The sequence below is a fragment of the Prosopis cineraria genome, unplaced genomic scaffold (assembly GCF_029017545.1).
Source record: "Prosopis cineraria cultivar Desert tree isolate PC_DT_omini unplaced genomic scaffold, ASM2901754v1 PC4, whole genome shotgun sequence".
Taxonomy (NCBI): Eukaryota; Viridiplantae; Streptophyta; class Magnoliopsida; order Fabales; family Fabaceae; genus Prosopis; species Prosopis cineraria.
The window spans coordinates 4,996,647-5,024,210 of record NW_026555335.1 but is presented as its reverse complement, the minus strand read 5'-3'; the positions used below and the strand labels follow the sequence as shown (position 1 = coordinate 5,024,210).

Genomic DNA, 27,564 nt, shown 5'->3' with positions numbered 1-27,564 from the left:
TTTACTTTTTCCGTCTTCACCATTCATTAATTTTATAATTTAAAAAAATTATTTAATAAAATAATTTAAATGATAGGAATGGACAAAGTGAAGGAAAAAAGATGGAGAGACCCTCTTACACTTATTCAGGTCTGATGATATGCCACGTCATTCCTAGTTTTGAACGACGGGCATTTTAGTAAATACCACATAGTTCCCAAAGGGTAATCCCATTGAGATTTGATTTCAAACCTGTGGACGATTTTCTTTCTCGGGCTGGATTTCCGATTGACTACGATTGCCATTATCCAACCAAACGGGCCCAAAGCTTTTCTTTCTTTCTTTCATTGAGATGCATTTACTTTAAAATGTTCACCATTTTATGAAATTCTTACAAAATTTAAAAATATTACATAATTTGAATTATTGTTCAAGGTAATACATTTTTTTAATCAAAATATTCTTAAATATTTTTTCACTAGTTTAATGGAGTATGTCTTGAATATTGTTAAAGATTATTGTCAAGTTTTATGTAAATATTAGAAGATGATCTAGTTATTATTTTATTCAATCTTGTCTATTTTAATGAAATTGATATTCTTGTTTCTTTTTTATCAATATAAATTATTTGTAGAGCACATAAGCGATGTGCAGGGGCACCTTCTTTTTATCGAGATCTGCTATCTTGAATAGAGCAACGCACAATGTTATTGCTAAAATACACACGCCAGCAAGCATATGCTTTTGATCAAATATCATAGAGTATTTATTCATTTTAAAAAATAAAACGATTATGATTAATCAAGAAATAAAACGAATATGATATTTTTTAAGTTTTTTTTCCCCATAAACTTCAACATCGCAGGTCTTTGACCCAGATAATTAGAAAATACCCCCTTTCAAGAATTTAAGTTTTATTGTTTTAACACCAAGAATTTAAGTCTCAATCTATGCTGAAATGCTAAAATTTATAAAGTCAATATCTATTCTAACTCAATAAAAGTCTTATCACTCATCGGGCACAACAACACTCATTTACTGATATCATCAGTTATATTAAAGACTTTGTTGTGAAAGATTGAGTGACAACTTTCGATTATATTTTTAAAAAAGTTGACAGACATGCTGAACAGTTTGCCCAACAGCTATCTTGGGATAACTAAAACGCTATGATTCTTGTTAATCCCCCACCTAATTGTAGAAACTTTATAATTTTAAACATGATTTTTATCACTTCTGCACTGTTATGCCATAGCCTTCTATATTAAAAAAATAAAAAGAAGAAGAAGAAGAAATGGGCCCATGATAAATATTTTGAATTATTGGGCATGATGGCAGGCCACTGCTTCCCGTTTCGTTTCTATTTTCATTATCCTCTAAAAAAAAATCATATAAAAGTTGCAGATGGAAAATTTAATTATTAATAAATCCCATCGGCTTCAAAATACCACATAATGATATGCAATGCCATGTGTGAAAGGGACCTATCAGCAACTACATTTCTTATCAAGGATGCTTCAATTATCTTCCCATAATTCTTCTAGGGAAATAAGTGAAATTTTTTAAGGGACAAATGGTTTGTCTTCTTGAGAGGGAGGAAATGAAATATTTTAGGGAAGCAAGTGAAGACAAAGATTGAGACATTAAAAACAGTAGCATTTAAAAATAGGGTAAACATAATTTTAGATTCATACATTTTATTCATGTTTTATTACAAATCCCTGCACTTTTTTTCAGTGTTCCTACACTATTGTTTTTTAATATTTTAAGTTCTTAAATGAACAAAGCATAAAAACTTTAGATAAACCTAAAATATCCAAAAATAAAAATATAAAGACTTGAAACACTGAAAAAAAATTTAAAAGAACCTATAACAAAATGCAAACAAAGTATAGGAATCCAAAGTTGTTTTTCCTTAAAAAAATATATATAATCTTGTACGATCACCAGTGCAGCGCCCATTGGAATAACAAGTTAAAAAAAAAAAAAAAACCCGAGAAGATGGTTGTGTCCATTATCACAAGTACAGATCATGAACTCTGGCACTGCATGCTGCAAGTAAAGTGATTACCTTAGAAAGCAGCATAGCATCTCCACTAGCACTTTATCAGTTATTTTGTATTTAAAAAAGTTGTATTATTCAATATATAAACTACTTTTATGGATAGCACGAAGGGACCAGCAATGACGCCAAACAAGAAGAAAGCAGAGTCTAAGAGAGGCATGAGTAAGCTAATTCCTTTTCCTCCGACAGCTCTTGTGCTGTCAAATCCATTTTCTTCCTCGAGAACTCATCAATGGGAAGGCCTGGCAGGATATGAGAGAAACCAATGTTAGATACATCCAATAACATCAGTATAAGTGCAAAGAAAGTGATAACAAAATGGCTTAAATTGTAATACTTAAGTCATCCATGATTTTGAAACTGTCATATCCAAAGTCCTGCCAGTTGTCTCCGGGTTAAGGTTTGACAAAAAATAGGGCATACTTGTTTGATTCTATCTCAAACTAATGCCTGATGAAAGGAATTCCACCACTTATTGTGCCAAATGGACTGGTCTTTTGCTTCTCTCCTAATATTTCACTGAACCACTACATAAATTACGATAAAACAGCAATTCTCAATCTATCATTGCAACAGATTAGATCTTCTACGGTGAACAGGTGATTAGTGAGTTAACGTCCAATTCCAAGTTGCATTGCTAGTAAGAATAGTAAATCAGGTTAGTGAAAAACTAACAGTGACAAGGAATTAAAGCTTGCAATTATGAAATCATGGTCAAATCAATTTAAGATCCGCAATATTAAAGACAAAAATTTGTTCGAGAAATGATAGAAAGTTTCAGCTCCATTCTTCCCGTAGAGTAACCAAACTCTTACCTTGAACTATCTTCCACTCCCCATCGCGGCAAGTGACAGGGAATGAATAAATTAGCCCAGCTGGTACGTTGTAGGAGCCGTCAGAGTATACTCCCATTGATACCCAGGTGCCCTGAATTTAGATTAGAAGAATGAAGTTAGCAGATTTTTTTTTCCCCCTTTTTCTTGGGAGGTTGCTTTAAAAACAAAACCGAACCAACCTCTGGAGTTCCAAGTACCCAATTACGAATATGGTCACAGGCAGCACTTGCAGCAGATAGTGCACTTGAAAGCTTTCTAGCTTTAATAATTGCAGCACCTCGTTGTTGAACAGTCGTTATGAATTCCCCATTCAACCTTCGAAATAGAAACTTGCGTCAATCCTTCAAGACGTCAACAAATTCAAAAATGTATCGAGTAAAGGCGGAGAGGGAATGGAGGTGCAAATGTTAAGCTTATAAGTATTCATCTAACCGCATACCATGCATCATCAGCAACAAGCTCACGGACAGGCTTTTCCCCGGCTGGGGTTTTAACTGTTGCATGGTTGACGTCAGGATATTGAGTTGAAGAATGATTACCCCAGATTATAACATTTTTCACATCAGAAACTTGAACATTCAGTCTTTCAGAAATCTGACCCAATGCCCTGTTATGATCCAATCTAGTCAAACAAGTAATGTTTTTCTCAGGAATAGATGGTGCAAATTCCTTCAAGATCAATGCATTGGTGTTTGCAGGGTTAGCAACAACCAAAACCTACACAAGATGAAAGCCAAAAATAAAGATTATCAATATAATATTTTTAAAAGAAATGAAATTCAATCAATACAAGCACAGAGATAAATTAATCAAGATGAATCTCATGGACTTGGCTACATAGGATTAGATTCTCTTCCTCTAAATGCCAACTAATCCAAAAGGGAAAACCTGACGAAAAATAAGACGTATTTTACAAAATCCTAAGGCCACAGCCAAGTTCTTTATAGCAAACTTTTTTGTTTCTCCGTAGACTAATTACCTTGCAGTTTGCAGCTGCATGCTTTTCAAGTGCAGAAGCCTGGGACTTATAGATAGACACATTTTTTGACATCACGTCTTTTCTCTCCATACCTTCTTTTCTGGGAAACCCACCAACCATTACAGCAACATTGACTCCAGTGCATGCCTCAACTACGTCAGTTGTAGCTACAACACCTGGAACAAGTAATCTCATGAGACCTCAGAATCTACTCTAATGTATCAACAACAAAAAGCTTTATCCTATTAACTGAGGTCAACTAAATGGATCACCATTGGACCACAGAATCTGGTGTATCACTTCAACAAAATTCCAAGATGATTGCCTGCTAAATTCATAAACTTTTCACAGGGAAGAAAAGCCTAACCTTTAAGAAGTGGGAATGCAGCATCCACTAACTCCATTTTAACCCCATTCAGTGACTCTGCCGCTGGTGGAATGTCAAGCATGTGGAGAATCACAGGCTGGTCAGGACCCAGCATGACTCCCCTAGCAATCATAGGGACAAGAGCATATCCAATTTGTCCTGTAATGGTCAAAGCATCATGTCAGCCTAGCACAAAAGTATAGCGCATCGGAACCACTATTGGATTGAACGGCGTTATTGGCATTTCTTTCTCGGTGCTATGAGTTACATAACTTACATATAGGAATTTTATCACAAATTCTAAGAGAGAAACTATTGAGTCATAACTGTAAAAACTGCCAAACTTCATTCAGAGTGAAGTCTCACTGAGTGAGCAATAAGAATTCAACTGCCAAAGTCCAAACTGAGCATGGCAGTCCAACATGTTTCTTATTCATTCCAAAAAATAAATTAAAAAATAAACCTGCTGGTGCAGCCCGTGAAAAAGAGTTGCCAGAGGATCTCGACACTGTACTCCCTATAAGTGATGCGAATGCGACCATGTGCGGTATAAACCAAGACACAGGCTACTATGAAACAGAAAATACAACAAAATGTCCACACGAAAGAAATCTAAAAAAAAAATAAGAACTTGTACATTCGTATTCTTCCCCGTGATCAAGAATACCAATCACCTGGTCTAAAAAATCCACAGGCGCACGTCATCAGAGGCTCAGATCTAAACCATATCAGATCGAGATCGAATATGCAATAGAAACAGCATTTTAACACAAACCCATCATATGGAATCGGCAGATAAACCTAAAACTAGGAACGATCGTGCAGAAAACCAACAGTAAATGATGATCTGAAGCACAGGAGCACTGATGCGATAATCTGGATGGATATCGTACCTGCAGCACCGGTGACGAGAACACAAACTGGTTCTTTGGCCATTGATTTTGGCTGGGAGAAATGGAGCAGATCAACGAGAAAGAAGAGTGACTTCCTCTGCTTCTCGTGAAGGGTAATAAGAGAGTGAATAATGAATCAGCGAGAAATGGAGGATCTTGGAATCTATTCTGGTCGATGCCATGGGAAGAGAACCAATTGTCCGATTTGTAGGGGCAATTTGTGCAAATTCTAGCCTTCCACGTCGTTTCGAAATCGAGTAAACTATTTTTTTTTAACAAAGAATAAACTATATTTTAAAAAACAAATTAATAACAACATCAACTTTTTTCCGCATACAACTATTTGGATTTAAAAAAAGTATATTTTAAATGTATTTTTTTAGAATTATCCAAATATATCACAAATGTTTTTTTTTTAAAATCCCTTTTTTGGTCAACTGCACCAAATGATTTGAAGGCTTTTTCAGTGGAAAATTGATTTGGTTAGTTTGGACTTAGCCTCGCCAAACAAACATGATTTTGGTGGATTGTTAGAGTAAAAATGGCTTTGCATTAGTTTTAGTCCACATTGAGCAGGCCAAGATTTTTGAAGTGTAACGAAACTTGTAAATTCTTCACAACCTATTTTTTATAGTTTAACAAAAAGACATAATCTTTTACTTCATAATAAATTAATATTTAAATTTTTATTATGACATGTGTTCATACCAAATAGTATCACAAACAGAATTGACTCTCATGAAAGAACACATACACAAGAAAAATAGTTTGATGCAATTAATATTTGTTTGCATGTATTTTCTTAAAATTTATATACTTAAATGGAAAACAATTTGGATGAACATTCCCCCACCCACCCCCCAAACATAGGGATATATATAGAGATATATCCTAAACACAAGGTAGCAGCATTACACTCGCGTAACTGAACTGATTAAGCTTTGTGGTTGTAGCAAAAAAGTTCGGCCAACAAGACCTATGATGAAAAGGAAAAAGAATTACAAAGATGTAAAAAGGATGATTAGTAGGTTAGAAAAATGACTTAGAGAGTCCAAATAATACTCTTAAGTCTTAATGTCATGTTGTTTATGAAATAAAATCATGTGCCGAGTTTCTCAAACTTATTATCAATTCCATTTGAAACTATCAATAATTTATGTAAAAAGAAAAAAGAAAAAAGAAATTGTCAATAATTTTTTTTGGCAAAAATATCAATTAATTGAAACTTTGATAATGTGCAATGGCAATGTTTTCTTGAGGGGCGGGGGAATCCCCTTCCCTAGAGAAGGCTAAAACTTGCACTGCGCTCTTGGTGTGTAATGTCTTCTATTTTCTTACATGTTGATGAGAATTGTTGACGGAATTAAAAGCATAAAAAACCTTCCCCAATCCATTTAGAATTATCTGTCATCATGATCAAAATGTTATGGATATGATTTTCAAAAGCTTCCAAAAGGCATGTTTGGAAATATACATTTAATGCTTGTTTGAATGTATATCCAAAATGCCCTTATTTTGTTATATTATATTCCCTCCATCCAGAAATAAATCTCATTTTTAATAAAATAATTATTTATTTTTAAACTAATCCTATATTTTCATATTTATCTCTATTTAATAAAGTGTTTCATTCTAAAATAAATATAAAATAATTTATTTAAAAGGGACACTTTAAAAAAATGATAATAATTATACTTTAAAAAATAAAAATATAAATGCTTTATATTTTTTAACATCTAACTCCTTAAAAAATACCTTGCATTTTTTAATAAAGAGAGTATTGTTAATTTGTTTTATTTTAGCTAGCATATTTTATTTTACTGTCCAATTTGAATGCAATTCTTCGTCCATATTAAGTTTACTGCTAACCAAATGGAGTGTAATTTTGGGTTAGCATGTGAGCCTATACTTTTTGCCCCCAATTCCTATTGGCATAATCAAATTCATTCTTCGTTGGATCAATTTTGGTTTAGACGCGCACCAAACAGTGCCACTAGGAGAACACAAGTAAGACACCTACTACTACTTCATTGCATACACAATTTATTTATCAGATTAAAACAACGGAAACCACAGCGCAATTCTCCCTACTGTATGCCAACAAAGAATGACAACAAATGGAAGAAGCCCAAAAATGAAAAAGAAAGAAAGATCTCACAAAAACCTAGTAATTTTCCTGCACAATCTTCACACATCTTTCCAAAAGCCTTGCATTTGTACGGTTACTTTTTCTTTCAGAGACTGAACCCAAATTGAAGAAAACCAAAACTAAAACCAAACCTCCTGCGCATCAATATGTCGAATTATTGAAGGTAGAAGTTTTTCAGTATCTACTATCAAATTCTCAGGTAAACACTAAAAAAGTTATACCTAAATTTTGTCCAATAATTAATCAGTTCAGGTACTGCGAGCTAGCCTCTCTTGGAATTCAAGCAAAGACCTCTCCTTCTGAAGCTTCATGTCCTCGTGAAACTTCTTGATGAACTCCTCTGCCTTCTCATCCACCTGCAAATTCGGTGACTTAGCCACCACGACCTTCCATGCATCCTCCAAAGTATCTAACCCATTGCTGCTCTTTCCTTTTCCACCCAAATCCTTATTTCCCATTTCTGCTTTGCCTTTGCTTCTCATTTCCCCTTTAGCCACATACCCAGAAGCAGAGAAAGAAGAAGACGGAGATGAAGGCTCTGCAAAAAGGTCATCTATACGTATGGCGCTGAAGTTCTTGCTTTGAACATGGTGTTGAGAAGAGGAGGAGTTATAATAAGAATAAGGTGTAGTGGGAAGAGAACGATGACGACGACGAGCTTTGGCAGAGATGAAGTGACGCAGAGAATGGAAGGTGGAAACGAGGCGTTGAATTGTGGTTCTGATGGCTCTTGGAATGTTGAGCTCATTGACTTTGGATTGGACTCTGTTGGAGAAGCTCCTCCATGCCCTCTTTGCTGGTTGAAGCTTTTTTATTGGTCTTAGGCGAGACATCAACGTTTTAGGAAGATATGAAAGAGACGATTATGATGATTCTGTGAATGAAATAAGTTTTCTGAGGAGAAAAGAGAGATGGAAAGGGAAGAAGATGAAGAGAATGTTGAAGATGTTCCTTATGGAGCAAGTTTTGATGATGCCCCACTAGTTTTATAATTCCTTTCTTCCTACCACGATCTTTGTTTTTCACCATAAAAACATACCACACTATCCAAAATTTCCCAAGATAATCTGTAAAAGAAGTCATTTCCCCCCTAAATTACACATTTAATGTGATACGATAATGATATTCAATGTCACATGGCATCTGTGTCGTATGTGGAGAAAAACTTGTCTTGTAGAATATTTTGCTAGCGCCCTGTTATGCTGCAAAGCTACACTGACTTTTTATACCATGTTGGCACATTACATTTCCACAAAATCACAGAAATGCCACTGTTAGATTTGCATGGCAGCAAAAATTGAATCATAGAGCCAGTCATAGAGAGGAATGGCAAAACTTGCAATTCATTAAATCTAAAAGGTCGAAGTTTCCAAGTCAAAGCCAATCACTTTCGGCAAAATAGACAGCATAAAAAGCAACCTTGGGTGCTAAGTTTAGTGAGAATATAAGGGAAAGCTCAAAGCTCAGTCCTACAACGCCCACCAATATTGGCTTTTCCATGTGCATTGCCTGCACGCAACTTTTGGTTGGGTTCGTGTGGGCTCTAGTTCTATTTATTTTCTCCTGTAAAGGCAATTTTAAATACATTTACATAATTGTGAACAATTGTGAAATAAAAATTGCTTTTTTGTTGTCCTGTCTCGATCTAATTATAGTATAATGGGCACACCATGCTTTCAATGTTCAAAGTCTGGCGATGAGATTTTGAATGTTAGTTGTCAGACTTGAAGGTTGAGAATAGACCAACGCTAGCCGGCCCTTAAATACTCAGACCAATTTTCCGGTCATAGGAACAATAAGATCAGGCTTTGTTTGGCAGTCACTGTATTCCAATAAGGGAATTAGTCACCAACATGCGATCGCTTTGAAATTGACAACCAAACATGTGTAGTTTGGAATCTGGATAGTTCCTTTAACCCCCTGAGGTGATTATGTGTCTGTAATTAATAACATAAAGTTATCAGTTTCCTTTTCTGTTGGAAGATCTCGTACCTCAGTGGTAGAAAAGATAGCCTTTCAACTAAAGCACCTGTGATTCTCTCCAGAAGTTGATCCATGTGCAGTTTTCCAGGAAAACCCTGTCTTGCTATCCACTTTACTTTTTCATCAAAACTGAAAATGAAAATACAACAAATTTCCTGCCTTATTGAAATTATTATTTTAACTCCGCCTATGTTTATAGCCGGTCCCAAGCCCGGGTAAAGGAGGAGGGTTGTGTTAGGCCATCAACAGCCAATGTAAAAATTTGTTGAATCTATCATGAACATGGACAATAGACGTTATAATGTTAATGCTAGGTCGTTGCCCGTAAGTAACGCGCTGCATGGCTCGAGTACAGTGATAAGTGAGTTAGAGCCGCTGCATCGGCGCCCGGATGTAGTGTTAAATGAGCAAGGGCTACCGCGTCATTCTGGACGCACGCGGCTAAAGAAGTTAGTCCATAAGAGCAAAATTAGATTTGGTACTTGGAATGTTGGGACATTAAATTGTAAATCTGTAGAGGTTGTAGGGGTTATGATTCAAAGAGAAATCAATATCCTTTGCTTGCAAGAAACAAAATGGCGTGGAGAAGAAGCTAAGGATATTCAAGGTTTCAAACTTTGGTATACAGGAAAAGTAAGTGCACGCAATGGAGTAGGCATCATTATAGATAAGGAGTGGAAGAAGAACGTTGTAGAAGTTAGCAGAATTGGAGACAGAATTATTTCTTTAAAAATGATAATTGGACGTGAGACTGTTAATATTGTTAGCGCTTATGCGCCGCAAGTCGGGACAGAAGCCAGTCTTAAGGAATTATTTTGGGAGGATCTAGAGGGGTTGATTCGACACATACCACAGAGTGAAAAGATTTTTATTGGAGGAGACTTTAATGGGCATGTCGGGAGGGAAGCTGGTCAGTATGCGAGGGTGCATGGTGGTTTTGGTTTTGGAGAGCTAAACAATGAAGGGCAAACTCTTCTTGATTTCTCATTGGCGTATGATTTTAAGATTGCCAACACTTGTTTCAAGAAGAGAGATGAGCATCTCATCACCTACAAAAGTGGAGCCTCAAGGTCGCAGATTGATTTTCTTTTGGTTAGGAACACAGATAGAAAACTTTGTAAAAATTGTAAGGTGATCCCTGGAGATGCTGTAACGACACAACATAGGGTCCTAGTCCTTGATGTGTGTATTATGAGTAAAATCCAAAAACGTCGACAAGTAGTAACACCAAGGATTAGGTGGTGGCAATTAAAAGGTGAGAAGCAAGATATTTTCAAGCGAAATCTTTTGGATAAAGGAATTTGGGATTCTCAGGGAAGTGCTAACATCATATGGGAGGATATGGCTAAAAAGATACGGGAGGTTGCAAAAGTAGTTTTGGGAGAATCGAAAGGTTCTGGTCCGAGAGATAAGGAGTCTTGGTGGTGGAATAATAGTGTACAGGACAAAATCAAGTATAAGAAGAACTGTTTTAAAGCCATACATTTGTGTAACAATGAGGAAAATTGGGAGAGGTACCGTATGGCTAAGAAGGAAACTAAGAGAGCTGTGGGTGAAGCTCGTTCTAAAGCTTTTGAAGAATTTTATAAGAACCTTGAGACGAAGGAAGGAGAGCAAAATATTTATAAGATTGCCAAGAGTAGGGAAAGAAAATCAAGAGATCTAGAACAGGTAAGGTGTATTAAGGATGAAGAGGGAAGAATTTTAGTTACAGATGATGAAATTAAAAATAGATGGGAGACTTATTTTTTAAACTTTTCAATGATGGAGAGGATTCATCTAGTAACTTGGAGGATTTAGTAACTGGTGAAGGAGAACAAAATTTGTCATTCTATCGAAAAATACGTGATAAGGAGGTAAAGGAAGCTCTTAAGAAAATGGCAAATGGTAGAGCTAACGGACCTGATTGTATATCTATCGAAGCGTGGAAATGTTTAGGTGAAGAAGGGGTGAGATGGTTAACTAAGTTATTTAATGTGATTTTACGGTCCAAGAAAATGCCTGATGAGTGGAGGAGAAGTACATTAATTCCTATTTATAAAAATAAAGGAGATATTCAGAATTGTACTAACTATAGAGGGATTAAACTCATGAGCCACACAATGAAATTGTGGGAGAAAGTAATTGAGCACAGGTTGAGATTGGAGACAAGTATTTCTGAGAATCAATTTGGTTTTATGCCAGGTAGATCAACTACAGAGGCGATTTATCTACTAAGGGGATTAATGGAAAAGTATCGTTGTAAAGATAAAGATCTACACATGGTTTTTATTGATTTGGAAAAAGCTTATGACCGTATACCAAGAGAAGTGCTTTGGAAAGCGTTGGAAAAAAAGGGAGTACGGATTGCTTATATTAAAGCCATACAAGATATGTATGAGGGGGTAAAAACTAGTATAAGAACGCCTAGTGGTCAAACAAAGGATTTTCCTATAAAGATTGGGCTACATCAGGGATCATCTCTGAGTCCTTATTTGTTCAACTTGATTTTAAATGTTTTGACGGAACATATTCAAGAGGAAATCCCGAAATGTATGCTCTTCGCGGATGATATAGTTCTTATAGCAGAGACAAGAGAAGAGGTTAATTGCAAACTTGAGTTATGGAGGAGGACATTGGAGTCGAAAGGTTTTCGTCTGAGTAGAAGTAAGACGGAATATTTATATTGTAAATTTGATAAAGGACTATTCGAAAATAATTTGGAAGTGAAATTGGGAGATCAAATTATACCTCAAGTGGAAAAGTTTAGATATTTGGGAGCCATTATCCAAAATGATGGCGAAATCAGTGGAGATATTTCACATAGAATTCAAGCTGGGTGGTTTAATTGGAGAAAAGCTAAAGGAGTTATTTGTGACCGTAAGGTGCCTAATAAACTTAAAGGAAAGTTTTATCGTACTGCTATCAGACCGGCAATGTTATATAGTAGTGAATGCTGGGCTCTAACGGGACAGCAAGAGCATAAAGTTGGAGTAGCAGAGATGAGAATGTTACGATGGATGTGCGGACATACACGTAAAGATAAAATTCGAAATGAGCACATACGTGAAAAAGTGAGGGTGGCACCTATTGAGGAAAAAATGGTAGAAAATCGGTTGAGATGGTTTGGGCATGTACAAAGAAGACCAAGGGAGGCACCAGTGAGAAGAGTGGAACATATAACTTTGAGTCCGATTAAGAGAGGTAGAGGAAGGCCTAAGAGAACACTCTTGGAAGTTGTTGAACGTGATCTCTTAATTAATAATATTTCTAAAAGCTTAATAAATGATAGAGCACAATGGCGTCTTGCAATCCATGTAGCCGACCCCACCTAGTGGGATAAAGGCTTGTTGTTGTTGTTGTTGTATTGAAATTATTATTTTATCATTGGTTTGTTATCTTGCTGTGATGTTCTGACTTTAGATCCACCAAAAAAAAGTTCAAACTATATCAACCTTTTTTGTATTGATTTTCTGTTCTCCTACACCCGGCTAATTCTTTGGGAGAATTTTGAACTAAGGCATAGACAATACAATTATTGACCTTAGTTCAATTATTAATAGATAATATAATAATTATTTTTTTTCTATAGGCTTGAACGTAATTCTTCCTAATTTTTTTGGAAAATTACACTTAGGTCCAGTTGGAATTGGGGGTACAATAAAAAAAATTAAATTTTAAAGTTTTTAATTTCAATCACAGATCAAATGACGTCATTTAAATTAGAGTAGATATAACTTTATCTTTACACTTGCAACCTTAATGATCTTTTTTGTTTGGATCTAAGAAATTAAATCTCCATGACCAGCTCTCTCTATCAATATTCACATGAATTCAAACAACATGCTTGTGCTTCAAACTTTTAACGTTTGTTTGTTTGTCACCTAAAGAAGTCATGATTTCCTTCTTTTCTCGCATGGCATCTCACCACTTTTCCATTAGCGTTTTTGAAAAACCCTAGCCTCTATCTTATATAGAAGTTATTTATCAAATTTTTGAAGATATATTTGAATTTAATAAGGATTAATTTTGAAGATTTAATTTCTTCATTAACCCTTATCAATTTTAAAATCAAATTAAATAGGTTAGTTTAAATTTAGATCTATCCAATAGATTAATTTAAACTATTTTATTTAATCCATTTAAGAGCCAACCAAAATCAATTTAATTTATTTTCATGAATTAAATTTAAGATATCATATCTTATAAGATTTTTTCAACTTGACTTTATCTCATAAATTCAAATTTCAAAAATTATATGATATCTTTCTATGTCATATAAGTTATTAAATGTATCCTATCTTATAGAAATAAATTTAATGCTAACACAATATAATATAATATAATATACAAATATATGCATTGTATTATATAATATTGAATTTGAATTTTATATTATATACACATATAAATATTTATCACATAAATAAATATATATATATATATATATAAACACACACAAATATAAAATCTATTCATCCTAAATTAAAATGTTGTATTCCTTCCTTATCTATATATCAACTAGGACGCCTTATCTATAAAATGTTGTATTCGTTGAATCTGGATATTATAGCTCTAATTAGGTCATTATTGTGTGCAACTCTGTAGGCCTATATAAAGTTAGTTGGAGGCCAATAGTGTCATTAGTCCACAAGTAGCAAGCAAAACATTGCAATTATCTAAATCACATAGGGTTCAGTGATTTGATATAACCTGTAATACAACCATATTACATCCCTTTTATCATGTGATATTTTGATCAAGTATGAGGCATGAAAATATCATCCTCTTTTATGTGACTATTACTTTCTTAATTTCTAAGTAGACTGACTATAGAAATGAAAACTTTTTTTTCATTGTAGCATAGCCATGCATTTCTCAATCTCACTCATCAAGGGGTTTAGTGGCATCTCTCTACTAATGTGAGGGACAATTTTTACCTTGACTATTCACATTCCTCTACATGAAATCCACAAAACTCAATCATAGCCTTTATAATCACCCAATTCAAAGTTACTTTTGACCAAGTCAAAGCTTAACAATCATCATGGAGAAGTTCATGATGATCTCTGATCAAATGGCTTGGTAATACGTTTATATATGAGATAAATTTATGACTTGATTCATGCAGTTTTTTCATGGCGAGTCGGTCCAACATCTTATACTCTTATAAGTACCCATGATTTTGGTTCGTATCACCATACATCAATTAAAATTATACTAGTCTTCATTTTTATTCCCACAAAGGTGATCGATCAGGATAGTCATTACAATTTATCCTATGATATAATTACGAAAGTGAACATACAACTAGTATGATAATAAAGGACAAATTCATTATAAATTACAATGAATGAATGTCCTAGGGCACAATTTCCAATAAGTCCTACAGAAGAGAATTAATTATTATAAAATCTATTGACAATAGTCTTAGTTCAGTTGTTAATGAATCTTATAGTAATTAATTATTTTCTATGAGATTTTAATATAATTCTCCCTAAGTCTTTTCTTGTTATGGTGATGAATAGGAACCATCTTCTACGCCGAAGTATAAACTATCACTTTCACTTGTAAATTTATAATCAGAAAATACTTTAATACATTAAAAAAATAAAGCAATCCTAACCAACCATTTAAATATATTAATTATTAAATATAATCATCAGTAAGCCCACAATAAACCGGTCGTTCTATCACATTTTATGATATCACATGTGAGTTGTGACATGTGAGACCACTTATTTATCAAAAATTGCTTACTATATTAACAAGATTTAGTCTTTAAATTTTAATTTCAATTTACTTGTTATACCAAAAGCATATCATGCACAAACAAATACCATTGTTTGAGCTTTGAACCAATGAGCGCGCAGCTCAGGCAACCGTGCTAATTTAACTAGTCTCGGCTCAAGCCTTGTGTATACAGTCATATTAAATATTTGTTAGGAGAGTTTTTTTTTTTAATCTGTTATCCTTTCTGGCTCGACCTGCATTTAGCGGGTGTCTGATGTGGCTACCGGATTGTAAGAATTGTAGCCATCGTGGTGGCGTGCTTTGAAATTAGCTTCTTTCTAACGGATGTGTCAAGCAAGCCATGCACCAATTATTGGACAACACGATGGCCATATCCGACTTCATCCCGTCCTGTACTCCACTTATTGCTCTAGCATGCATGTGAAGAAATTAATAATTCTTGAAAAAATTATACTTCCATCTCCCAAAAAAGAATTTATTATCAAGAAATCTATCGAAATTTACAAAATATTCTCAATTCTCAAATATTGTACATTTACAATTTGACAAAAAGTATTTACAATTGATCAATGGACAATTACAACTTAGTATTACAAGTTTTTTTTTTCAAAGTGTAAATACTCATTAGCTTGTTATAAATATCGTTTGTCAAGTTATAAATAGTTAGAATTTAAAACTTAAAAGTATTTTATAAATTTTATAAGACTTGTCAATAATAAATTTTCTTTTGTGAGACTTAATTATAATTTTGCCATAATTTTTTGTTTGGCCATTTTCTTCAACAACAACAACAACAACAAGCCTTTATCCCACTAGGTGGGGTCGACTACATGGATTGCAAGACGCCATTGTGCTCTATCATTTATTAAGCTTTTAGAAATATTATTAATTAAGAGATCGCGTTCAACAACTTCCAAGAGTGTTCTCTTAGGCCTTCCTCTACCTCTTTTAATCGGACTCAAAGTTATATGTTCCACTCTTCTCACTGGTGCCTCCCTTGGTCTTCTTTGTACATGCCTAAACCATCTCAACTGATTTTCTACCATTTTTTCCTCAATAGGTGCCACTCTCATTTTTTCGTGTACGTGCTCATTTCGAATTTTATCTTTACGTGTATGTCCGCACATCCATCGTAACATTCTCATCTCTGCTACTCCAACTTTATGCTCTTGCTGTCCCGTTAGAGCCCAGCATTCACTACTATATAACATTGCCGGTCTGATAGCAGTGCGATAAAACTTTCCTTTAAGTTTATTAGGCACCTTACGGTCGCAAATAACTCCTTTAGCTTTTCTCCAATTAAACCACCCAGCTTGAATTCTATGTGAAATATCTCCACTGATTTCGCCATCATTTTGAATAATGGCTCCCAAATATCTAAACTTTTCCACTTGAGGTATAATTTGATCTCCCAATTTCACTTCCAAATTATTTTCGAATAGTCCTTTACCAAATTTACAATATAAATATTCCGTCTTACTTCTACTCAGACGAAAACCTTTCGACTCCAACGTCCTCCTCCATAACTCAAGTTTGCAATTAACCTCTTCTCTTGTCTCTGCTATAAGAACTATATCATCCGCGAAGAGCATACATTTCGGGATTTCCTCTTGAATATGTTCCGTCAAAACATTTAAAATCAAGTTGAACAAATAAGGACTCAGAGATGATCCCTGATGTAGTCCAATCTTTATAGGAAAATCCTTTGTTTGATCACTAGGTGTTCTTATACTAGTTTTTACCCCCTCATACATATCTTGTATGGCTTTAATATAAGCAATCCGTACTCCCTTTTTTTCCAACGCTTTCCAAAGCACTTCTCTTGGTATACGGTCATAAGCTTTTTCCAAATCAATAAAAACCATGTGTAGATCTTTATCTTTACAACGATACTTTTCCATTAATCCCCTTAGTAGATAAATCGCCTCTGTAGTTGATCTACCTGGCATAAAACCAAATTGATTCTCAGAAATACTTGTCTCCAATCTCAACCTGTGCTCAATTACTTTCTCCCACAATTTCATTGTGTGGCTCATGAGTTTAATCCCTCTATAGTTAGTGCAATTCTGAATATCTCCTTTATTTTTATAAATAGGAATTAATGTACTTCTCCTCCACTCATCAGGCATTTTCTTGGACCGTAAAATCACATTAAATAACTTAGTTAACCATCTCACCCCTTCTTCACCTAAACATTTCCACGCTTCGATAGATATACAATCAGGTCCGTTAGCTCTACCATTTGCCATTTTCTTAAGAGCTTCCTTTACCTCCTTATCACGTATTTTTCGATAGAATGACAAATTTTGTTCTCCTTCACCAGTTACTAAATCCTCCAAGTTACTAGATGAATCCTCTCCATCATTGAAAAGTTTAGAAAAATAAGTCTCCCATCTATTTTTAATTTCATCATCTGTAACTAAAATTCTTCCCTCTTCATCCTTAATACACCTTACCTGTTCTAGATCTCTTGATTTTCTTTCCCTACTCTTGGCAATCTTATAAATATTTTGCTCTCCTTCCTTCGTCTGTTTGGCCATTTTCTTCGTTTCAATGAAAATCTATTGGCGGGCTAATACTTGATTAAATATCAGTGTTGGCAAGTCCTCATGACATGTGCTTAAGTCACTCACATTTCTTCGGCACAGAAATTTTCGGCAGAAAAGTTTCAGCTTGGTTGTTCCTTTTTTTTTTTTTTTTTTGCTACAGAGCTTTGTTGTCTTTGAAGGAAGCTTTGGCAAATAAATTACTAGCACAACGTATGATTGGCGTATCAATAACTAAATATAATAGTATAAAATCTTCACAGCCAACTATGGTTACTGAGATGGAGTCCAAATTCGGGGCAAACGAGGAACGTACGTTCACAGGCTTTGCATTTGATGCCACATGTATCTAGAAGAGAGCCACATCAGATTTATCAATAGCCATGTCAGAAGACAACAACCAAGTCATCAAGACTAGCTTTCATTTATAATGGTCTGGCAGGGACAAAATTGCCGAATTTGAAAAGTATGAAAGCAAAATTGCACTAATAAAAAAATTAAAGAAATCAAAATAAAATATAACTAAAAGAACCAAAAGCACATGTAAGCTTAACATGCAAGCAAGGAAACAAACAAATGAATTATAAAAAAGGGAATACTTCTACAGGCAAAGACATTGAGGAAGGTACATCACCGATCTTGAGATGCAACTAAGCAGGAAGTACTCACTGAGGCCTTTTCAAAAGTAATAAGATCTTTTGACCCATAAAGCAGCCACCACTTCTGGCATAATTTTGGAGGGTGTAATGAACTCGTCATCTGGCGACGCCTTAAGCTCTTTAAACTGACGTTTACTCGTCCTCAACTTCTCGCGTCTCATACCACCATGAAACTGGGCCAAGACCATCATGATCCAATGAACCCTATAAAATAGACAACTTGATAAGGCATGCTTCCCATAATGAAAGACGTGATGAGTCACACTTCCAAGTTTCAATAACATGCATTGCCGGGGAGGGTCCTACCATGGGCGGCACTATATTGAAGCCAAGAGGGGCAAATGCAACCCTTGAGCTTGGAGAAAAGTACAAGAAAAGTTCATGTATTTCAATATTTCGCACCCCTTAATCCAAATATTTTGCACCTTTGACCAAACTTTAAAGATTTTAAGTTCAAAAAACTTTTAATTATTAATTTGAACAATGTTGCACCCAATAGCTCAGGATCCTAGTATCGCCACTGGATTCTACCCTATGGCTTTTATTGCTAGTAGAATTGAAGTCTTCTGCTAAGACACAGTTTTCTGCATCAAGGTGCCAGTATATAAAATAGTAATTATAAATTTTTCTTTCCCCAAGGTTGTCTCAAACTCATTTGGTTTGCGAAATGAAAAGGCATGAAAGAAAGGGAATAAAATTAAAAAGAAAAAGTAACCTTTTAAATATAAAATGTCATATGTGTTCTTAAATAAAAATTATTAGAACAAGAAATAGTTCTTATTAAGTAATAAAGAGATATAATATATATTTCACATCTAAATTGTCATGCAATGGAAAGGTATTCCTTTTCCTAAGTGCTAACCAAAGAGGGGGAAATATTTAAATATGCCAACAACTCAATGTATACAAAGATAACAAAATGTCTAAGCAAAGCCACTATATATCTTTCTCATCCCCCTTTTCTCCATCAATCAATCATTATCATTACTTACTATAAAGGTTAAAATAAATACAGTAAACACCATAGGGGCAAATAGCTTTGATTCTTTTGGCTGCTCTTCTGGAATTGAAGGGTAACTCACATTTTGAAAGCATTTGATCTGTGATATTGCAACTCGCAATTAGCATATTCTTACATTCCAAGCAGTTAGTTGAAATAATGCTAAAGTAGAAGGAAGTGAACCTCATCAGTATCATCAATAGGACATGATTGATCATTAAAATCCCAAAACCACGTGCCTTTATTGCTGTAGTTTGAATAGAAGCAGATAAGTATGGCGTTCAAAATTCAGATAAAAACGCCTATTAATCTCAACAAAGCAGAAGACTATTTGAAGGCACCGTATCACAGAAGGTTTAAAGGTCATCTCAAATTTTAGATGAACTGTGCAAGCAACATCACCTATTTTTTGCTTCGCCGTCAAAATGGGATGGATTGGGCATGTGATGCACTGGCACATAAATGTCACCAAAGAATCCAAGTGATACTGTCAAACAGAGGTTAACATTACAACTACGAAGGAATTATTAATAAATATCCCTACCACTGAACAACAAGAAATGATAACATGATGCAAACATGTGAAAAAAGGAGCTACATGATGTGAGAAACATTATGCAAAAAAGGAAATAAAGAAGCACAAATAGACATTAGATTTGATCAGATTCACAGTTTAACACGAAGGTTTATTTTAATTACTGCCTTTGACACTCTTCTGGAATTTCAACCACACAAAAACTCACTCTTTTTAAATTCAGAGTCTTTTCTCACTCTGACAAATAAAGAAAAAAGAAAGAAATAGCACAGATATCGGGCAAGAAGTTCAGGACAAAAACCTCATAATGCTAGAGTGGAGATTATGTAAAAGTCACTAACCACCAGAAACATGCGACATTTAGAAAGGGATTACTGAGGGAGTAAAAGAATGAAAACAAATACTCCCTCCATTCTAAATTATAAGAAACTTTTAAATAAAATTTCACATACCAATAAAACTCATTAAATATACTTTACAATATTACTTTTTCAAAACAAAAATATAAACTTTTAAGAATTCACTTTATTTAATACTTCATTGATGAAAGAATATTGAAGAGAAAAAATATATGAAAAGGGTAATATTGAAGAAATATCATTAATAAAACTTTATTTTTATTAAAGTGTCTTATATTTTGAGACGTTGACTCTTCTCTCAAAGTGTTTTATAACTTGGGATGGAGGAAGTATCATACTTTGCACCCGCTAGACAGGTTAGCAAAAACATCATCTGTATGTTGTACTTTGTTACTAACAGGAGTCAGCAAGTTAGAAGTGAAAAAGGCTCTGCAAAAAAATAAATGAGAGCAGCACATATCTAGAGAAAAAAAATTAAGAAATTAGACAGCAACTAAACGATGCAATTTAGGTGAAAATTGCAATCAAGAAGTAGAGGAAAATCATGGGCATACAGCGTAAACCATCAGCATCAGAACTTTAGCAATTCAGCAGTAATGATGTCCCCTATAAATGGACGGAACATGATTAAAGTAAACACAACAAAGTCAACACATCATTAAAAAAAACTAATTTTTTATCAACTAATTGCATATAAAAGTATTATTTATGTGTCTACCAATCACAATTTTGATTGTCTTTTGAACATCAGTTTTCTTTCTTTCCTCGTAATGCTTATGTAAGGCCAAAATAATCAGTACAGGCTATCGTTTATCAAATATTCAATCCCACAGCAAAATGCACCACCAAGACCTAAACCTATATCATATGATGAAAAGCCTCAAGGCCAAATGTAGAGTTCTCAAGTTAAGAACATATACCGTATAGGTCGCAGCACCATCGTCAGGGAAGATAAACCCGCCCTCAATGGATCTAATGTCATAGACATAAATGCACAGCCTAAAATTTGCAATAACCTTTATCATCACAGAAAACCATATCAGCATCAGCACTGAAAATTTAATAAATTAAACTGCACAAAAGAAGTTCATAAGTGAAAATCAAAATGACAGCCCATCAAATCTTATCCAAGAAAAGTTTCTCAAGCTCCTTATGTATAGACTCCTGAATTGGAAGGCTAAGAAGATGAGGAGGTATGCGCAATGTGTGCTCAATTCTACTGAGGTAGAACATGAATCTGACACCAGGCTGAACCCAATGGAGAGGAAGTCAATGTTAACAATCAGGTACACTATAGCGGTGGCAGTCAGATACAACTAAGCCTACTAGTGACAGCAAAAGCTCGAGAAGGGCATGGTCAATTGGTGTCAGACAAACATTAGGATAATCAAGTTGGATGATGAAACTGACACAAAGTAATACAAGCTAGAGTCACATAACGGATTAGATCAGGAGAAGAAAAATGAAACTAACTAGCGATTATCCAGATAGAATCAATGGCACTGGCAGCATGACATTCCTAAAAAATTAATGATAAATTGTTGTCAATTTCCAAACACACATTTGAAGGCAGATGGTTAGTGCAGAGACCTGAGGCTAAGGGCCGGGGGCTAAATATTAAGAAAATAATTAATAATTTCAAAAATAAAAGTAGTTCGATGCTAAAGCCGTCAAACAAAAGTTCTAATGTACTAATCTCTTGACAACTTAGTGGTTCATATCTCCTAACTTCAACTGATTATTAACTTGCATGGAAGTGCTAAATAATCTATTTCCACTGACTGTTATGAGCATAAATCCAGATAGAAAGCCCCATCCCAAAAGACTAGATGAGTCCCTTAAATTTATAAACCCTACTTTCTTGGGAGGCAGGCTTCCTCATGTGGAACTCATAACATAGTCCCGCGGAATAAATGCATCAAATTCAATCAGCATTTTGAAAATTTCAGTATACCATCTGGGGACTGTTGTCAAGGTCATATTGATCACCAAGTTTTCCAGGCCACAGCTTCTCTTATCAATCCATATCAAATTGCTTCATTAGGACAGGGGCAAATGAATTTTATCACATTTGAAACAATTCTTAAATGACAAAAGATACAAAGCAAGAAAAAAAAAGAGGAGAAATATTTGCCAACTACACTCGCAAGTCTCGAATGTAAAATTCAAGAAACGGACAGATATCCAGTTTCAAGGAAACCAATGAAAGATCAAGAAGAAAAGACTTGAACTGGAAATACATTCTCACCTCTCCAGTAAGAAGATTGGCAATAGCCATTCAGCCGTGAATTGGAAAAACGATACCTTTAGCTTTCGGAAAAAGACTGATTGCCGTTACCGCCGTTTTGCTGTGGGATTTCGACTTCAGGGAAGGGAGGGTAATCATGTGCAGGGAATCTAGCTGGCAGAAATCGGACCACGATAGTCAGATTGTTTCTAATGCGTTCTCCTCCACTGCCTCTCCACTGAAGCAACACGGCACCGTTTGCCGCGAAATTTGAGGAGCGGGAAAAAAATGATTGGATTGTTAAAAAGGGCAAAGTGTACTCTCAACTCTCGGGACAATTTTTAAGAGACTGAATTTTTAAAAATAGGATGGAGGTTGAAAATTAGCTATCAAATATTTTTAAAAAAATACTAAGTAACTTATATTATAAATGATATGAGATAAATTCTTAATTTTTAAAAATAAAATATCTAACATTTACTGTTAATTTCACTTGATAAATGTTAGCTTTCCAAGTGAGCCTACAAAATTTTGATTAAAAAATAACACATGACACCCCACCTCAACAAATAATTATTTTTTAGGGTAAAAATGCAAATTTAATTATGAATTATTTTTTAAGGATCACTAAGTAACTTTTATCGTAAGATGATACAAAAAAAATTATCAACTATTAAAAATGGATTGTATAGTACCTTCTTATTAATTTTCATCAAACGTCATTTATTTTTATACTTATGAAATTCACAACATATCAATCTTTTTAATTTTTTTACCTTCATTCTTGGTCTCAGCTTGAGAAAAGAGAAGCTCAAAGAATTCTTATTTGAAGACATGCACGAGGACGACACCAGTGAAGTAGAAGAGCAAAAGGAAGTAGAAAAAAGTTTCGTTTGAATCTTTGTGGCAATTCAAGCGAAGCAGCAATTTGTGTTGTGATGTTATTACACGTGGAAGAAGCTTGCTTCAAACTTAATTTAGCCACTAATTATTTATGCACCTATAGTAGCATCATAAATTCAGTCATGCATTATTTTTATATAAAATGAAGCAATTGAATCAAGTTTCTTCCACACGTAATAGTATTATAATTCAAACTGCTACTTCACTTGAATTGCGTATATTTAAATGAAACTTTGTATTCTTCCTCTTCTTCTTCTACTTCGTTGGCGCTATCCTCGTAAATATAATTAAATAATAACTTTTTAAACCTCTGCTTCTTAATATAAGATTAAGAATGAATGTAAGAGCATTAGAGGGCTTAACATGTTGTAGGTTTTTAAGAAAATAAATTATATTTGGCCAAAATTAATGGGAAGATGTTACATTGTTTATTTTTTTATAGTTAATAATTTCTTTTATACCACCCGATAGTAAAAGCTACCTAATGCTTCTCGAAAAAATAATTTATGATTAAATTTACACCTTTATCTTATGTTGAGGTAGAGTGCCATATATCAATTTTCAATCAAAGGTAGGCTCATATAGGGAGCTAATTGTCACGGGCTGAGAGTCTGGCGCAGCACACGGCGCCCATGCGGCGTCCTGGAGGACCCCATAATCCTCAAGACAAGCCTTACCACGTACGGATCACACTGGTTTCGCCCTGCCATAGGCTCATCAGGGAGGCGGCACTAGCCCCCGACCAGTTGTGCACACAGTCCGAAGACTGAGGCAGAACACCCCCAATGCTAATGTCGCCCCCTTTACCCATATTGTGCGAGGCTAACCAGCGGACCGTTCATTATCTTGGTCTTTACACGGTCACGGAAATATCATCCGTGACATTCTCCCACACCCAATCTAGCACGCCCTCGTGCTAGGGGAGAACGACTCCGCCCAAGGATCGTACGTACAGTACTGCCACAAACACATCAGCTTACTTGCTGAGTGGCCACCCGAGTCCTGCACTCTTCGGACCCACTCGCACCCGCGAGCCAACAGGAGTGGAGTCGACAACGGCCAACCTTCCCGCCCGAGTCCCCACTTTTGGACCCACCTGCTCGGAGGCCTTTCTGGAGCGGTGCCGAGGCCGACCAGTCCCAACGTGGGACCCCACGCGCACACGACAGTAAAGTACGTCTTGCTCTGATACCACTCTGTCACGGGCTGAGAGTCTGGCGCAGCACACGGCGCCCGTGCGGCGTCCTGGAGGACCCCATAATCCTCAGGACAAGCCTTACCACGTACGGATCACACTGGTTTCGCCCTGCCATGGGCTCATCAGGGAGGCGGCACTAGCCCCCGACCAGTTGTGCACACAGTCCGAAGACTGAGGCAGAACACCCCCAATGCTAATGTCGCCCCCTTTACCCATATTGTGCGAGGCTAACCAGCGGACCGTTCATTATCTTGGTCTTTACACGGTCACGGAAATATCATCCGTGACATAATGCCTATCAAGTGAAATTAAAGGTAGGTGCTAAATACTCTGTTTTTTAAAGTTAGTAATTTATTTTATACTATCTCATAATATAAACTACTCAGTGTTCTTAAAAAAATAGTTGATAACTAAATTTGCACCTTTATCATAAAATATAACATATTTGTAAAAAATATTTTTAATAAGTAAATAATTTTATATTTATTTCTAAATGAAATATCTTATTAAATAAAAATAAATATAAAATATAATTTTAGTTTGAATAAAGTTAGCTAATTAGTTAATTGGGGCAAAATTTAATTAAAATTATCTTATATTTTTTAATGAAAATATTTTTTTTTTTTGAGTAATTTTGTTATGATTTGTGAAGAAAAAAGTAAACATTTTTTTTTATCTACTCCCGTTTATCCTTTTTTTTTTACCAGCCCATGTATCCTTATATGAGACATAGACATTTTTAGAACAAGATATATTATTCTTAATATATGATATTTGATGAGGCGTGAATTATATTTTTTTAATATTATTTCTATTTAAATTTAGCAACTACGATTTTATGAGAGGCAATGCAGTGAAAATTAAAAAAAAATTCAAACGTGAATAAAATAAAAATTTATTATTTTTACTCTTTCCGTTCAAAAATATAAGGTATTCTTAATCAAATCTCACTCTCCAATAAAGTAGTTACTTACTTTTCAATTAACCCTATCTTTTTACATTCATCTTTATTAAACAATCTATAATAAATATAAAGTTACTATCAATAGGGGCAGTTTTAAAAAAAAATAATAATTATATCTCAAAAGATTAAAAATATCTCACATTTTTAAACATTTAATTTTTTAAAAAATGCATTGCATTTTTCAACAGAGGGAGTATATAAAATTAATAATTTAATAACATCCTTTTAATTTTGATGACATAATTACAGGTACTTTGTGATCAAAAGGAGTACATTTATTATTATCTTTATAGAATTTATCATTAACATTTTATAAAGCAATCATTTATTTCATATTTTTTTAATAAAAATATCTTATTAAAAAGGAAAAAATGAAAAGAAATATCTTCTCAACTTACTAACATAGTTTTCTTCCATCTAATTTTTTTTTTGGTAAATAAATAATCAAGCAAGCAGTGTTCACGTTCAGTGCTCATCAAATTAGGAGCAATCTTGATATTTTATTTTTAGCCTAAAATGATCTTTGCTGATCATTGAAAATAATTTTTTAAATATATTTAATGATATATTTATTAAAATAAAATTTATAAAAGATATAAAAGATTTTAATAAGTCTGTTAATTATCAATCTAGTTAGTATAAATTTAATTTAAACAGTTTAATTTAATACTGAGAAATTTTATAATTTTATAATTTAACTATCCAAATATACTCTAAGCAATTTAAATATAACTTAAATAATGTTATTTAATATTTATAAATTAATTATTTAAATATATTTTAAATAATTCAGATTTAATATTAAAAATTTTTATATTAATAATATAATATTAAAAATATTTAAAAATTAATTTAAACATGAGAAATCATTTTAAGCTGAAATGAAAATAAAATTAGTTGATTATTGAGAAGGAAATTTCCGAAAAGTAAAAAAAAAAAAAAAAAAAGACAACCCAACGGTCAATGGGTCATCTGCGCCGTTCATTAAATTATTAACATAATAATTATATAAACTGTGAATTACAGAGAGACTCAAAGGGATGCAGAGAAAGCGGTAATGGGAAGGGAAGAAGATGTGAAGGTAGTGAGCTTCTGGGCGAGCCTGTTTGGGAGGAGGGTAGAGTGGGCTCTGAAGCTGAAGGGCGTCGAGTACGAATACATAGAAGAAGATATCTTCAACAAAAGTAGCCTTCTTCTAAAGCTGAATCCGGTTCACAAGAAGGTCCCGGTTCTGCTTCATCACCACAAACCACTCATCGAATCATCCCTCATCCTTGAATACATCGACGAAACTTGGATTCACTGTCCGTTGCTCCCTCCTCAGCCTTACCAGAAAGCTCTCGCTCGCTTTTGGTCTCAGTTTGCTGAAGAAAAGGTGAAATTGAAAACTCAGTTCTTTGCCTCAACATCTTTAAGTAACAGTTTCTGCTGAAATTGTTTTGGTTTGAATCTGGAGTAGCTTCCTTCATGATTCTGAATTTTGCTAACAGATTCTGGAATCCGCGTGGATCGCTATGTGCTTCAGTGGGGACGAAAAGGAAAGTGCGTTGCAGGTAGGAAGGGAATCGATGCAGAAACTTGAGGATGAGATTGGAGGTAAGAAATTCTTTGGAGGGGACAACATAGGCTACTTGGACATCGCACTGGGTTGGATCTTCTACTGGCTCCCTGTTTGGGAACAAGTCGGGTCCTTTCAATTTTTAGGCCCTCTGAAATTTCCGGATATTGTTGCTTGGACTGCCAATTTTCTCAATCACCCCATTATTAAGGATTCCTTACCCCCGAGAGATGAGCTCCTCTTTTATTATCACCATCGCAGGTCTCAGCTATCATCTACTAGCTAGTCATGACTAGCTACTTCGAGCTTTATTCGCTCTGGCTATCTATAAAGTAAGGAAAATAAGAGAGACGTAAATCCATAATCCATATAATACGTTAGTGGGGTATAGGTGGGGTGTAATGTTATAATGTATCATATTTGCGAGCGCTCTGAGTTTGACACATGCTGGATACTGATGGAACTTATCTCAGTAATGGTTATTAGTGCTTTATGCATCGAAGTCTGTAGGCATATTGTCATTAAAACTCAAACTGACTGACCGAATTATATGTTCTATATATTTTAATGGTAATCTCAGCCGGTAAGACATTATGGTATTATTACATTCTCTTAATTATATATAACTACA

The 27,564-nt window shown here is 34.6% G+C and overlaps 4 protein-coding genes across 11 annotated transcripts; 1 reads left to right on the top strand and 3 right to left on the bottom strand.

Annotated features, from left to right (window-relative positions):
- Positions 1-1,869: 1,869 nt before the first annotated feature.
- On the bottom strand, positions 1,870-5,300 carry LOC129309852 (malate dehydrogenase, cytoplasmic-like). 2 transcript variants are annotated; one of them, XR_008592963.1, is made up of 8 exons: positions 5,120-5,300; positions 4,227-4,385; positions 3,860-4,035; positions 3,320-3,597; positions 3,060-3,195; positions 2,860-2,971; positions 2,136-2,286; positions 1,870-2,031 (listed from the first exon to the last, which is right to left on the bottom strand). XR_008592963.1 is itself a non-coding variant. In XM_054951601.1 (7 exons), exons 1-7 carry the CDS (start codon positions 5,160-5,162, stop codon positions 2,192-2,194), a joined length of 999 nt encoding a protein of 332 aa, XP_054807576.1. In that variant the 5' UTR covers positions 5,163-5,299; the 3' UTR covers positions 1,870-2,191. The 2 variants fall into 2 exon arrangements, 1 of the variants encoding a protein (XP_054807576.1); XM_054951601.1 differs by having other exon boundaries at positions 1,870-2,286; positions 5,120-5,299.
- Positions 5,301-7,154: 1,854 nt separating this feature from the next.
- Positions 7,155-8,408, bottom strand: LOC129310001 (uncharacterized). The gene is made up of 2 exons (XM_054951808.1): positions 7,490-8,408; positions 7,155-7,402 (listed from the first exon to the last, which is right to left on the bottom strand). The coding sequence occupies exon 1, from the start codon at positions 8,099-8,101 to the stop codon at positions 7,517-7,519; it is 585 nt and encodes a 194-aa protein (XP_054807783.1). The 5' UTR covers positions 8,102-8,408; the 3' UTR covers positions 7,155-7,402; positions 7,490-7,516.
- A 9,285-nt stretch (positions 8,409-17,693) lies between these two features.
- Positions 17,694-22,553, bottom strand: LOC129308399 (uncharacterized). Of its 7 annotated transcripts, XM_054949508.1 has the most exons (7): positions 22,332-22,553; positions 21,004-21,099; positions 19,592-19,676; positions 19,373-19,436; positions 19,272-19,289; positions 18,200-18,393; positions 17,694-17,879 (listed from the first exon to the last, which is right to left on the bottom strand). In XM_054949508.1, the coding sequence occupies exons 1-6, from the start codon at positions 22,359-22,361 to the stop codon at positions 18,210-18,212; spliced, it is 477 nt and encodes a 158-aa protein (XP_054805483.1). In that variant the 5' UTR covers positions 22,362-22,553; the 3' UTR covers positions 17,694-17,879; positions 18,200-18,209. The 7 variants fall into 7 exon arrangements, 5 of the variants coding, with proteins under 5 accessions (XP_054805483.1, XP_054805486.1, XP_054805482.1 ...); XR_008592603.1 differs by lacking the exon at positions 17,694-17,879 and having other exon boundaries at positions 17,895-18,393; positions 19,182-19,289; positions 22,332-22,551; XR_008592604.1 differs by lacking the exon at positions 17,694-17,879 and having other exon boundaries at positions 17,895-18,393; positions 19,212-19,289; positions 22,332-22,551.
- Positions 22,554-26,403: 3,850 nt separating this feature from the next.
- On the top strand, positions 26,404-27,535 carry LOC129309584 (probable glutathione S-transferase). The gene is made up of 2 exons (XM_054951208.1): positions 26,404-26,750; positions 26,866-27,535. The coding sequence occupies exons 1-2, from the start codon at positions 26,433-26,435 to the stop codon at positions 27,217-27,219; spliced, it is 672 nt and encodes a 223-aa protein (XP_054807183.1). The 5' UTR covers positions 26,404-26,432; the 3' UTR covers positions 27,220-27,535.
- Positions 27,536-27,564: the final 29 nt, after the last annotated feature.

What these genes read in the sequence shown, in the direction of transcription:
- LOC129309852 (XM_054951601.1), bottom strand. Translation starts at nt 5,162, where the DNA reads ATGGCCAAAGAACCAGTTTGTGTTCTCGTCACCGGTGCTGCAG. An exon ending in TGCATTCCCACTTCTTAAAG is followed by an intron (nt 4,036 to 4,226) that starts GTTAGGCTTTTC and finishes TACTTGTTCCAG; the next exon opens with GTGTTGTAGCTACAACTGAC. An exon ending in CTTGTTGCTGATGATGCATG is followed by an intron (nt 3,196 to 3,319) that starts GTATGCGGTTAG and finishes TCTATTTCGAAG; the next exon opens with GTTGAATGGGGAATTCATAA.
- LOC129310001 (XM_054951808.1), bottom strand. Translation starts at nt 8,101, where the DNA reads ATGTCTCGCCTAAGACCAATAAAAAAGCTTCAACCAGCAAAGAGGGCA.
- LOC129308399 (XM_054949508.1), bottom strand. Translation starts at nt 22,361, where the DNA reads ATGGCTATTGCCAATCTTCTTACTGGAGAG. An exon ending in ATGGTGCTGCGACCTATACG is followed by an intron (nt 19,677 to 21,003) that starts GTATATGTTCTT and finishes TCTGTTTGACAG; the next exon opens with TATCACTTGGATTCTTTGGT. An exon ending in GACGGCGAAGCAAAAAATAG is followed by an intron (nt 19,437 to 19,591) that starts GTGATGTTGCTT and finishes TTCAAACTACAG; the next exon opens with CAATAAAGGCACGTGGTTTT.
- LOC129309584 (XM_054951208.1), top strand. Translation starts at nt 26,433, where the DNA reads ATGGGAAGGGAAGAAGATGTGAAGGTAGTGAGCTTCTGGGCGAGCCTG. An exon ending in CTCAGTTTGCTGAAGAAAAG is followed by an intron (nt 26,751 to 26,865) that starts GTGAAATTGAAA and finishes TTTTGCTAACAG; the next exon opens with ATTCTGGAATCCGCGTGGAT.